Below are 13,904 nucleotides of genomic sequence, written 5' to 3'. Positions count from 1 at the left end.
ATATTCAGTCTGGACTTGAGATACCTACTAGACCCTGACCCGAGGCTGGAGGATGGAAGGCAGTTGGGGGACTGCTAGAAGTTCACTGGCCTAGAAAAAAGACCAATATTCAGGTCTGGACATGAGATACCTACTAGACTCTGACCCGAGGCTGACGGATGGAAGGCAGTTGGGGGAATGCTAGAAGTTCCACTGGCCTAGAAAAGACCAATATTTCAGTTTTGGACTTGAGATATCTATACTAGACTCTGACCCGAGGCTGACGGATGGAAGGCAGTTGGGGAGGGAAATGCTAGAAGTTCGCTGGCCTTAAAAAAAGACCAATATTCAGTCTAGACTTGAGATATCTACTAGACCCTGACCCGAGGCTGGAGGATGGAAGGCAGTTGGGGGACTGCTAGAAGTTTGCTGGCCTAGAAAAAAGACCAATATTCAGTTTGGACTTGAGATATCTATACTAGACTCTGAACCGAGGCTGACGGATGTAAGGCAGTTCCGGGACTGCTAGAAGTTCGCTGGCCTAGAAAAAGACCATATTCAGTTTGGACTTGAGAACCTACAAGAGCCTGACCCGAGGCTGGAGGATGGAAGGCAGTTGGGGGACTGCTAGAGTTCAGAGTTCGTGGCCTAGAAAAAGACCAATATTCAGTTTGATGCATACAAGAGCCTGCGAGGTGGAGATGGGAGGCCATGACTGCTAGAGTTCCCTGACGGGCCTAGAGACCAATATTCATCGACTGAGTACCTACTAGACCTGACCGAGGTGGTAGGCAGTTGGGGATGCAGTGGGGGATGCTAGAAGTTCACTGGCCTAGAAAAAAGACCAATATTCAGTCTGGACTTGAGATACCTACTAGACCCTGACCCGGGGCTGGAGAATGGAAGGCAGTTGGGGGCTGCTAGAAGTTCATGGCCTGAGAGACCAATATTCAGTCTGGACTTGAGATACCTACTAGAGCCTGACCCGGGGCTGGAGAATGGAAGGCAGTTGGGGCTGCTAGAAGTTCGCTGGCCTAGAAAAAAGACCAATATTCAGTCTGGACTTGAGATACCTACTAGAGCCTGACCCGAGGCTGGAGGATGGAAGGCAGTTGGGGGACTGCTAGAAGTTCACTGGCCTAGAAAAAGACCAATATTCAGTCTGGACTTGAGATACCTACTAGAGCCTGACCTGAGGCTGGAGGATGGAAGGCAGTTGGGGGACTGCTAGAAGTTCACTGGCCTAGAAAAAAAACCAATATTCAGTTTGGACTTGAGATACCTACTAGACCCTGACCAAGGCTGGAGGATGGAAGGCAGTTGGGGGACTGCTAGAAGTTCACTGGCCTAGAAAAAAGACCAATATTCAGTTTGGACTTGAGATACCTACTAGACCCTGACCCGAGGCTGGAGGATGGAAGGCAGTTGGGGGACTGCTAGAAGTTCGCTGGCCTAGAAAAAAGACCAATATTCAGTCTGGACTTGAGATACCTACTAGACCCTGACCCGAGGCTGGAGGATGGAAGGCAGTTGGGGGACTGCTAGAAGTTCACTGGCCTAGAAAAAAGACCAATATTCAGTTTGGACTTGAGATACCTACTAGACCCTGACCCGAGGCTGGAGGATGGAAGGCAGTTGGGGGACTGCTAGAAGTTCACTGGCCTAGAAAAAAGACCAATATTCAGTCTGGACTTGAGATACCTACTAGACCCTGACCCGAGGCTGGAGGATGGAAGGCAGTTGGGGGACTGCTAGAAGTTCACTGGCCTAGAAAAAAGACCAATATTCAGTCTGGACTTGAGATACCTACTAGACCCTGACTCAAGGCTTGGAGGAAGGGAAGGCAGTTTGGGGACTTGCTTCGGGGAAGTTCGCTTGGCTCTAGAAAAAGACCAATATCAAGTTCTGGACTGAGGATACTCCTAGAACTGAAAAACCCGGGCTGTAGGATGGAAGCAGTGGGGGCCTGCCTAGAAGTTCACTTGGCTTAGAAAAAAGACCAATATTCATGGCTGGACTTGAGATTTTAAAAAAAAAAAAAAACAAAAAAAAAAACCCTTTTTAAAACTAAGACTCGAACCTGAGGCCCGGAGGATGGAAGGCTGTTGGGGGGCTGCTAGAAGGTTCACTGGCCTAGAAAAAGGACCAATATTAAGTTGGACTTGAGATACCTACTTAGGACCCTACCCGCCGGTCTGGAGGAGGAGGGCAGTTGGGGGACTGCTATAAGTTCACTGGCCTTAGAAAAAAGACCAATAATTCCAGTTCAGGTCTGGAACTTGAGAATACCTACTAGCACCCTGACCCGAGGCTGGTAGGAGAGGAAGGCAGTTGGCGGGGGGCTGCTAGAAGTTCACTGCGCCTTAGGAATAAAAAAGACCAATATTCAGGTCTGGGACTGAGATGACCTACTAGACCCTGACCCGAGGCTGGTAGGATGGAAGGTCAGTTGGGGGGACTGCTAGAAGTTCACGGGCCTTAGAAAAAAGACCAAATATTCAGTTCTCGGTACTTTGAGATACCTACTAGACCCTGGAACCCGAGGCTGGAGGATGGAAGGTTCACTTGGCCCAAAAAAAGGACCAAATTCAAGGTCTGGAATTGAGGCACCTCTTAGGGGGGACCCTGACCATGAAATTGGAAGAATGGACGGGCAGATGGCGGGGCGGCTTAGAAGTTTAAACTGGCCTAGAAAAAAGACCAATATTCAGTCTGGACTCTTGAGATAACCTCCCTAGACCTTGACCTGGAGGCCCTGGAGGATGGACCCGGCCAGTTGGGGGGACTGCTAGGAAGTTCGCTGGCTAGAAAAAAGGACCAATATCGGTCTAGGACTTGGACAACCTACTAGGGGACCATGACCCGAGGCTGAAGGAGGAAGGCAGTGGAGGGACTTGCCTAGAAGTTTACTGGCCTTAGAAAAAAGGACCAAATTTCAGTTGGACTTGAGATACCTACCTAGACCCTGACCTCAGCTGGAGGATGGAAGGCAGTTGGGGGGACTGGCTAGGGGAAGTTCACTGGCCTAGAAAAAAAGACCAATATTCAGTCTGGAACTTGACACCACCGCCTAGACCCCTGACCCTGAAGGCTTGGAGAATGGAAGGCAGATTGGGGGGCCTGGCTAGAAGTTTCACTGGCCCTAGAAAAAAAGACACAATATTCAGTCTGGACTTGACATACCTCCTAGACCGTGACATGATTGCTGGAGGATGGAAGGCAGTTGGGGGACTGGCTCGAAGCTTAAAATTCGCTGGCCTAGAAAAAAGACCAATATTCAGTTTGGACTGGGACATACCTACTAGACATGACCCGAGGCTGGAGGATGGAAGCAGTTGGGGGACTGCTTAGAAGTTTTATGGCTAGAAAAGACCAATATTCAGTCTGGACTTGAGATACCCATAGACCCTGACCTCAGGCGATGGAGGATGGAAGCAGGTGGGGGGACTGCTTAGAAGGTCAATGGCCTAGAAAAAAGACAATATTCAGTAGGGATTGACATATCTCCTAGACCCGACCCGAGCGCGAGAATGGAAGGCAGTTGGGGGGCTGCTAGAAGTTCACTGGCCCAGAAAAAAAAGACCAATATTCAGTTGAATTGACATACCTCCTAGACCGTGACCCTGAGGCTGGGAGAATGGAAGGCATTTTTGTGGCCTGACTAGAAGTCAATGGCCAGAAAAAGACCAATATTCAGTCTGGACCCCTTGAGGTCCTGGACAACTACTAGACCCTGACCCGAAGGCTGAAGGATTTGGGGAAGCAGTTGGGGGACTGCAAAAAGGTCAAACTGGCCTTCGAAAAACGACAATTCAGTATGGGACCCTTGAGGACACCTACTAAAAAGACCCTGACACGAGGCGGGAGGATTGGAAGGCAGTTGGGTGTACTGCTAGCAAGTTCACCATGGCTTAGAAAAAAAGACCAAATTCAGTCTTTGCCTTGAGATACCTCTAGACCCTGACCCGAGGTCCTTGAGTGGGAAGGCAGTTGGGGGACTGGCAAAAAGGTCAACTGGCCTAGAAAAACAGCCAATATTCAGTCTGACTTGAGACACCTACTAGACCCTGACCCGCGGCTAGGAGGATGGCGGCGAGTTGGTACTCTATAAGTTTTCACTGCCTAGACAAAAAAGACCAATATTCAGTCTTTGCTTGAGATACCTCCTAACCCTGACCGCGAGGCTGGAAATGGAAGGCAGTTGGGGGGGGGCTGCTAGAAGTTACTGGCCTACAAAAAAGACAATAATTCAGTCTGGACAGAGATACCTACAGACCATGACCCGAGGTTGGAGAAACTGGAAGGCAGTTGGGGGCCTGCTAGAAAGTTCACTGGCCTAGGAAAAAAAGACTAACCAAGAATTCAGTCTGGACTTGGAGTATACCCTCCTAGACCCTGACCCCGAGGCTTGAGGATGGAAGGCAGTTGGGGGACTGCTAGAAGTTCACATGGTCCCAGAAAAAAGACAAATACTTCAGTCTGGACTTGAGACACCTACTAGACCCCTGACACCCGAGGCTGGGAGGATTAGAAGGCAGTTGGGAGACTGGCTAGAAGTTCACTTGGCCCAGAAAAAAGGACCAATATTCAGTCTGGACCTGAGACACCTACTAGACCCTGACCCGAGGCTGGAGGATGGAAGTGCAGTTGTTGGGGGACTGCTAGAAAGTTCACTGGCCTAGAAAAAACACCAATATTAAGTTTGGATTGAGACACCTACTAGACCCTGACGGAGGCTGGAGGATGGAAGGCAGTTGAGGGACTGCTAAAAGTTCACTTGGCCCAGAAAAAAAAAAGACCAATATTCAGTCTGGACTTTGAGATACTACTAGACCCTGACCCGAGGCTGGAGGATGGAAGGCAGTTGGGGGGCTGCTAGAAGTTCACTGGCCTCGAAAAAAGACCAATATTTTCAGTCTGGACTTGAGACACCTACTAGACCCTGACCCGAGGCTGTAGGATGGGAGGCAGTTGGGGGGGAGTGCTAGAAGTTCACTGCCTAGAAAAAAGACCAATATTTTAAGTTTTTGGAATTGAGGACACCTACTAGTCCCTGACCCGAGGCTGGAGGATGGAAGGGTAGTTGGGGTGGGGGGCTGCTAGAAGTTTCACTGGCCTCGAAAAAAAGACCAATATTCATTCCTGGACTTGAGACACCTACTAGACCCTGACCCGAGGCGTAGGATGGAAGGCATTGGGGGAGTGCTAGAAGTTCACTGGCCTAGAAAAAAGACCAATATTCAGTCTGGACTTGAGACACCTACTAGACACAACCCGAGGCTGAGGATTGAAGGTCCCAGGTGTGGGGGAGTGCTAGAAAATTCACTGGCCTAGAAAAAAGACCAATATCAGTCTGGACTTGAGACACCTACTAGATCCTGACGACCGAAGCTGGAGAATGGAGGAAGGCAGTTGGGGGAGTGCTAGAAGTCACTGACTAGAAAAAAGACCCATTTTCAGTCTGGACTTGAGACACTACTAGACCCTGACCCGAGGATGTAGGAGGGAAGGCAGTTGGGGGAGTTGGGCTAGAAGTTCACTGGCCTAGAAAAAAAGACCAATATTCAGTCGACTTGAGACACCTACTAGACCCTGACCCGAAGGTGGAGGATGGAAGGCAGTTGGGGGGCTGCTAGAAGTTCACTGCCGAAAAAAGAGCCAATATTCAGTCTGGACTGAGACACCTACTAGACCCTGACCCGCGGCTGTAAGGATGGAAGGCAAGTTGGGGGGCTGCTAGAAGGTTCACTGGCTTAGAAAAAGGGGGACCAATTTGCAGTCTGGAATTGAATAAACCTTTACCTAGACCCTGACCCAGGCCTGTTGATGGAAGTTCAACTGGCCCAAAAAAAGACCAATAATTCAGATTCTGGACTTGAACACCCCTCAACCCTGACCTGGAAACTTGGAGAATTGAAGGCATATTGGGGGCTGCTAGAAGTTTGCCTGCCTAGAAAAAGACCAATATTCAGTCTGGACCCTTGGAGATACCGTTCCTAAGGACCTTGACCCGAGGCTGGAGGATGGAAGGCAGTTTGGGGGGACTGCCTAGAAGTTTCCCTGGCCTTAGAAACAAAAAAGACCAAGTATTCCAAGTTTCTGGGACTTGACATACCTCCTAGGACCCTTGACACGAGGCTGGAGAATGGAAGGCAGTTTGGGGGGCCTGCCTAGAAGTTCCCTGGACCCTAGAAAAAAGACCAATGTTTCCCAGTCTGGGCTTGACATACCTACTAGAACCCTGACCCGAGGCTGGATGATGGAAGGGCAACAAACGTTGGGGACTGCTTTAGAAGGGGGGTTTACTGGCTAGAAAAAAAACCAATATTCAAGTTCCATAGACTATCAATATACCAAATCCTATTACACGACTGAAAAAAGACCTCCAAGCTGGAGGATTGGAGCAAGTTGGGGGCTGGGCTTGAAGATTCACTGGCCTAGAAAAAAGACTAATATTCAGTCTGGACTTGACATACCTCCTAGACCCTGCCCGAAGGCCTGGAGAATGGAAGGCCAGGTGGGGGCTGCTAGGAAGTTCAACTGGCCTAGAAAAAGGACCAATATTAAGGAAGTCTTGGGGGACTTGACATCTACTAGAACCCTTGAACCCGAGGCTGGAGATGGTTCTCAGAAGTTGGGGGCCCTGCTTAAAAAAGAAGTTCCAACTGGCCCAGAAAAAAGACCAATTTCAGTCTGGACTTGAGACCCTACTAGACCCTGAGGACCCGAGGCTGAAGGATGGCAAAAAAGGCAGTTTGGGGGACTTGCTAGTCCCATGGCCTAGAAAAAAGAACCAATTTCCATTCTGCTTGAGACAACCTACCTAGACCCTGACCCGGGCTTGGGGGAGGAATTGGAATGCAGGTTGGGTGGACCTGAAAAAAAAAAAAAAAAAAAACCCATAAGTTTCACGTGTCCTCGAAAAAGACCAATATTCGGTCCTTTGCTTGAAGACACCTCAATAGACCCTGACCCGAGGCTGGAAATGGAAGGCAAGTTTGCATGCCTAGAGTACTTGGCTGAAAAAAGACCATATTTCATGGAACCTAGAAAAAGATTACTACTAGACCCTGACCACCCAGGTGGTTAGGAAATGGAAGGCGTTGGGGGGCTGCTAGTTCAACATTTGCCTAAGAAAAAAGACGCCAATATTGAAAGGAACTTGACCAATACCTTACTAGGACCCTGACCTGGATGCGGATGATGGAGGGCATTGGGGCGGCCTACTAATTTCACCTGGCCTAGAAAAAAGACAATAATTCCAGTCTGCTTAGATACTACTAAAAACCCCCCTGACCGAGGCTTGGTAGGAATGGAGGCAAGTTGGGGGGCTGCTAGAAGGGGTTCACCGGGCTTTAGAAAAAAGACCAATAATTCAGTCTTGGACCTTGAGATACCTACTAAAAAAAGAACCCTGACCCAGCTGTAGGAATTTGGAGGCAGTGGGGGCTGCCTATAAGGTTCAACTGGCCTTAGGAAAAGACCATATTCCAATCCTGGAATTGAGTACCCCCTACCCTAGACCTGGGACCCGAAGGCTGGTGGGTTGGAAAGGTTCCACTTGGGCCCAAAACAAAATACCAATATTCGTCTGGACTTGATACAAACCTTCCTGGACCCTTGAAAAAACCGAACCTTGAGAATTTTGGAGGCAGATGGGGGGCTTGCCTAGAAGGTTTTACCTTGCCTAAAAAACGACCAATTTCAGTCTGGACCTTGAGATACCGCCTAAGGGTACCCTGACCCGAGGCTGGAGGATGGAAAGGCAGTTGGGGGACTGCTATAAGTTCTAATTGGCCTAAGAAAAAAGAACCAATATTTTCAGGTCCCCTGGACTGAAAAAAACAATTACCTTCCTAGACCCTGACCCGAGCTTGGGAGTGGAAGGCAGTTGGGGGGCTGCCTAAAGTTCACTGGAAACCCTAGAAAAAAGACCCAATGTTTCATTCTGGAACTTGGACATCCCTACTAGAACCCTGACCCGAGCTGGAGGATGGAAGGCAGTTTGGGAGACTGCTAGAAGTTTACCCTGGCCCTAGAAAAAATAACCACTATTCAGTCCTCGGACTTGAGATACACCTACCTAGACCCCTGACCCCATCAGGCTGGAGGATGGAAGGCAGTTTGTGGGGCTGCTAGAAGTTCACACTGGCCTAAAAAAAAGACTATAACTTCATTCTGGACTATGACATACTCCTAGAAAAAATCCCTGACCCAAGCTGGAAATTGAAGGCAAAAGTTGGGGGGCTCTTTAGAAGTTCACTGGCCTTTAGAAAAAGGCCCATATTCAGTTCTGGACTTACAGACCTACTAGACCCTGACCCGAGGGGCTGGGAGGGGATGGAAGGAAGTTTGGGGGGCAGCTTAGAAGGTTCACTGCCAAACAAAGACCAATATTCAGTCTGGACCCTTGAGACCCCTACTAGAAAAACCCTGACCCGAGCTTGAGGATGAAGGCAGTTGGGGGACTGGCTAGAATTCACTTGCCAGAAAAAGACGAAAAAAAAAACCAATATTTCAGTCTGACCTGAGACCCCTAACCCTAGACCTTACCCGAGGCTGGCAGATGGAGGCAGTTTGGAAGGACCTGTTAAAGGTCACTGGGCCATAGAACAAAGACCAATATTCAAGTCTTGGACTTGAGACCCGACTAGGAACCCTGACCCGAGGCTGGAGGAAAATGGAAGGCAAGTTTGGGTTGAATTGCCAGAAGTTCACTGGACCTTAGGAAAAAGACCAATATTCAGTCTTTGCCTTGAGATAACCTCCTAGACCCTGACCCGAGGCTGGAAATGGAAGGCATTGGGGGGCAGGCTATAAGTTTGGGGGACTGGCCTAGAAAAAAGGACCAATCTTCAAGTCCTGGACCTAGAGATTACCTACTAAAAAAGACCAATGACCCAGGTTGGAGAATTTTTAAGGCAAGTTGGGGGCTGCTTAGGAAGTTCAACTGGCCTAGAAAAAGACCAATATTCATCCTGTACCTTTGAGATGCCCCTAGACCCTGACCCGGGAGGCTGGAGAATGGAAGGCAAGTTGGGGGGCCTGCTAGAAGTTTCACTCTGGCCTAGAAAAAGAAAAAACTCCAATATTCCAAGTCTGGACTTGAGATTACCGCCTAGACCCTTGACCCGATGCTGATGATGGAATGCCCGTTGGGGGACCCTGCTATAAGGTTCTACTTGGCCCAGAAAAAAGACAAATATTCAGTCTTGGACTGGGACAACTAGCTAGAACCCTTTGGACCCGATGCTGGAGGAATTCAGAAGGCAGTTGGTAGCTGGCCTAGAATTCACTGCCCAGAAAAAAAGACCAATAATTTTCAGTCTGGACTTGAGACCCTACTAGGACCCTGAACCCGAGGCTGGAGGATGGTAAGGCAGTTTGGGGGACTGGCTAGAAGTTCAATGCTAGAAAAAGGACCAATATAATTTGGGAATTGAAGAACCTAAAACTAGACCTGACCGGAAGGTGGAGGATTGGAGGCAGTTGAGGGACCGCTAAAAGTTCACTTGGCCAGAAAAAGGACCAATAATCGTCCTGGGACTTAATACCGACTCGGACCTGACCCGAGGCTGGAGGATGGGAAGGCAGTTGGGGGCTGCTTAGGGGGAAGTCACTGGCCTGAAAAAAGACCAATATTCAGTTCGGACTTGAGGACACCATATAGGACCCTGACCCCGGCTGTAGGATGGAAGGCCAAGTTGGGGGAGTTGCTAGAAGTTCATTGGCCTAGGAAAAAAGACCAATATTAAGTTTGGAATTGAAACCTACCTAGACCTTGACCTGAGGCCCTGGAGGAGGAAAGTTTAAGTGGGGGGGGGGGGGGGTTGGGGGGCTGCCTAGAAGTTCACTGGCTCGAAAAAAGGACCAATATCAGTCTGGACTGGAGGACACCTACTTTAGGGGACCCTGACCGGGTGTAGGATGAAGGCAGTGGGGGAGTGCTTAGAAGTTCACTGGGCCCTAGAAAAAAGACCAATATTCAGTCTGGACTTGAGACACCTACTAGACCCTGACCCGAGGCTGGAGGATGGAAGGCAGTTGGGGGAGTGCTAGAAGTTCACTGGCCTAGAAAAAAGACCAAATCATTCAGTCTGGACTGAGACAACCTTACTAGATCCTGACCCGAGGCTGGAGGATGGAAGGCAGTTGGGGGAGTGCTAGAAGTTCACTGGCCTAGATAAAAGGGACCAATATTCAGTCTGGGACTTGAGACACCTATTAGACCCTGACCCGAGGCTGTAGGATGGGAAGCAGTGGGGGACTGCTAGAAGTTCACTGGCCCAGAAAAAAGACCAATATTCAGTCTGGACTTGAGACACCTACTAGACCCTGACCCGAGGCTGGAGGATGGAAGGCAGTTGGGGGAGTGCTAGAAGTTCACTGGCCTAGAAAAAAGACCAATATTCAGTCTGGACTTGAGACACCTACTAGACCCTGACCCGAGCTGGAGGATGGAAGGCAGTGGGGGACTGCTAGAAGTTCACTGCCCAGAAAAAAGACCAATATTCAGTCTGGACTTGAGACACCTACTAGACCCTGACCCGAGGCTGTAGGATGGAAGGCAGTTGGGGGACTGCTAGAAGTTCACTGGCCTTGAAAAAAGACCAATATTCAGTCTGGACTTGAGACACCTACTAGACCCTGACCCGAGGCTGGAGGATGGAAGGCAGTTGGGTGACTGCTAGAAGTTCACTGGCCTAGAAAAAAGACCAATATTCAGTCTGGACTTGAGACACCTACTAGACCCTGACCCGAGGCTGTAGGATGGAAGGCAGTTGGGTGACTGCTAGAAGTTCAGGTTCCTTGTCCTAGAGACATATCCCTGAGTATGGCTGACTTGACGCTAGAGACCACCATTCTCGGACTTGAGATACCTCCTAGACCCTGACCCGAGGCTGGTAAAATGAAGGCAGTTAGGGGGGTGCTATAAGTTTGCTGGCCTAGAAAAAAGACCGATATTCAGTCTGGACTTGAGATACCTACTAGACTCTGACCCGAGGCTGGAGGATGGAAGGCAGTTGGGGGACTGCTAGAAGTTCACTAGCCTAGAAAAAAGACCAATATTCAGTCTGGACTTGAGATACCTACTAGACTCTAGAGGCTGGAGGATGGAAGGCATTGTGGGCTGCTAGAAGTTCACTAGCCTAGAAAAAAGACCAATATTCAGTCTGGACTTGAGATACCTCCTAGACCCTGACCCGAGGCTGGAGGATGGAAGGCAGTTGGGGGACTGCTAGAAGTTCACTGGCCTAGAAAAAAGACCAATATTCAGTCTGGACTTGAGATACCTACTAGACTCTGACCCGAGGCTGAAGGATGGAAGGCAGTTGGGGGGCTGCTAGAAGTTCACTGGCCTCGAAAAAAGACCAATATTCAGTCTGGACTTGAGATACCTACTAGACCCTGACCCGAGGATGGAGAGTTAAAGAGGAGAAGCTGAAATGTTAGAGTCCAAAGAAGGAACAAGCCGCTTGATGTATAAGGACTCAAGGGTTGTTAGATAATCACTATGGCTTTTACCACCAATAATGGAGAAATGCTTTTTATTAATTTCGATTTTACATATAGAAGCATGGTTTTTTATATTGGAAAATTCAGGTTTACTCAGTTTCTGGCCCGTTCTAAAACTGTATCCCATATGGCTACAATATCTCATCTGCAGTAACCTGCGGCAAGATCCAATATAAATACCGGGACATCCCGGGCACTTGAATTTATAAATAATGTTAGATCTCATGAAGGTCTGCAGTTTATCCTTGTAGTTAAAGAATACGCTAATCTTGAGTGGATTGATTGGAATCAATTGAATCTTAAGGCATCCAAATTCTTGTTCAATTATTTGTTTAAGCTTGGATGAAAAGTTGCCGTCCGAAATAAACGGGATTGTGGTAAATGTATTTTTCTTTGGGACATTATAAGAGGGCGTCTGATTAGAGAAGTGTTGTGACAACAGCCTGTTAATTATTACTTTAAAAACCAAATTTTTAGGATATGAATTCTGTGAGAAAAAATTGACTAAAAACAAAATCTCATTATGAAACAGAGACCAACTCGAAGAATATCGAAGGGCCCTATAAACTAAAGTATATATGGAGTTTAGTTTAAAATTCTTAAAACATGAACTATAGTAGTTGTTAGCGAGTCCTGTGTATGTTTTTTTTCCGATACACAGATGTAGTAAAATCACCATTGTCTCTGCTTACATTGATATCTAGAAAACGCAGTCAATTATCGTTTTCTTTTTCCATGATGAACCTTACATTTTCATGTTGACAATTGATATGGTCCAGAAACATCTCACCTTGCCAAGATTCCTTGAATAGTACAACATATCGTCGATAATAGACATGCTTACATATATCTGGACAACTAATTAAAAAGTTGTCTTCTAAAAAAAGCAATAAAAATACTGGCGAACACAGGCCCCAGTGGGGAGCCCATGGCAACTCAAGAAACGTCCTAAAAAGTTGTCCATTAAAACCATTAAAAAGTACATGGTTGTCATAAAAAATCTTGTCTAGTTTCATTTAGAGGCACATTTGTGAAGAGAGATTCTACATCAAAGCTTGCCATGTGTAGATCACTATCTTGTAAAACTATTTCTTTCTGGAACTCATATCCATTTTTAAGTGAGAAATCGTTGTAAGCAAATTCACCAAGTAATGAGACAAGGTATTTCGATATTGTAAAAGAAGGGCTGTTATAGGCTGTCATAATGGGTCTAATAGGAACTCCTTCCTTATGTATCTTAGGAAGTCCATATAAGATACTAAAAGAAGAGCATGTCACAAATAGTTTCTGATCCACAGTTTCATCTAAAATACCTTCATTATTTAATTTTCTCAAAAATCTATTAATTTTGTCTTCTCTTTTGTAAATGTCCAAGAAGTTTGGTTCTCCATGCTGTATGCTATATATATATATATATATATATATATATATATATATATATATATATATATATATATATATATATATATACATATATATTTACTAAAAGTGACGGAACTCATTCAGTCACATGGTTAGGAAGGTCTGTGACTACTGTACATGCGTGATGGGATACCATTCATCTTTTTCTCTGCCTCGGCTCGTTGGTAAATGGCTATCGTGACACTAGCAATTATTTTTTTTCCTTATAAAATGTGGAGCAATTACTTCTGTTGTGGCGACATCAAAGGGTCAAGTTTATCCTTGAATTTAAACAAACTTCCTAAACTGAGTGGATTTGTTGGCATGATATTAAATCTAATAGCTGGTATATAATCAAATATGAGTTTTTTTAGTGCATCGTAGAAATTTTTGTCATGGATTAAAGGTACATTTGCATAAAATGGAAGCTTAGACACAGTAGGTAAGGAGACTTTTGGAATAAAAACGTTACTAAGAAGGTTAAAAACATACCTGTGAAAAAGTGTAGTGGAAAAATAATTTTAAGTAAAATATTAACGTAAAAAGTTGATTTCTTCGTGAAAAAAATCCCAACTAGATGTCAGTGAGAAGGCACGATGAAGTAATGTGGATAAAGAGTTTAATTTAAAAGCATAAAAACAGTGACTATAAATTTTTTTTAGGTAGTTTGTTTAAATTCAAGGATAAACTTGACCCTTTGATGACCTCGTGTGTCGTGTACAAGTTTAATTGCCCTAAATGTAATCTGGGGACCTACGTGGGATCCACACAGAGGTTACTGAGGGTTAGAATAGAATTGATTGCCATAAGGGCGTTAGCTACAGAACTGGTAACAAATTTGCTAATCCTGAATTTTCTAACATCAGACAACACGCCAATAAATGCAAACAGAATATACAATACAAAGATTTTGAAATATTGGGACGGGCACCGAATGGCAAACTACTAACAATTCTGGAGTCCTTGTTTTAATATTAAACAGCTTGTTCCTCAATTGAACACTTACT

At 46.5% G+C, this 13,904-nt stretch overlaps 1 protein-coding gene across 1 annotated transcript in view; it reads right to left on the bottom strand.

Moving 5' to 3' along the window:
- Positions 1–12,334, bottom strand: part of LOC135198975 (TGF-beta-activated kinase 1 and MAP3K7-binding protein 2-like) — a 29,512-nt gene extending 17,178 nt beyond the window's left edge. Inside the window, exons 1-8 of the mRNA XM_064226895.1 lie at positions 12,287–12,334; positions 9,534–9,603; positions 6,803–6,854; positions 6,456–6,644; positions 3,587–3,640; positions 3,163–3,237; positions 459–627; positions 135–197 (exon numbers count right to left, since the gene is read on the bottom strand). Coding sequence (XP_064082965.1) covers positions 135–197; positions 459–627; positions 3,163–3,237; positions 3,587–3,640; positions 6,456–6,644; positions 6,803–6,854; positions 9,534–9,603; positions 12,287–12,334 — 720 coding nt within the window. The remainder of the gene's footprint in view (positions 1–134; positions 198–458; positions 628–3,162; positions 3,238–3,586; positions 3,641–6,455; positions 6,645–6,802; positions 6,855–9,533; positions 9,604–12,286) is intronic.
- Between the last annotated feature and the right edge of the window lie 1,570 nt (positions 12,335–13,904).

The sequence above is a fragment of the Macrobrachium nipponense genome, chromosome 25 (assembly GCF_015104395.2).
Source record: "Macrobrachium nipponense isolate FS-2020 chromosome 25, ASM1510439v2, whole genome shotgun sequence".
Taxonomy (NCBI): domain Eukaryota; kingdom Metazoa; phylum Arthropoda; class Malacostraca; order Decapoda; family Palaemonidae; genus Macrobrachium; species Macrobrachium nipponense.
The sequence above is the reverse complement of the archived record's forward strand: the minus strand, read 5'-3'. Positions and strand labels throughout refer to the sequence as shown.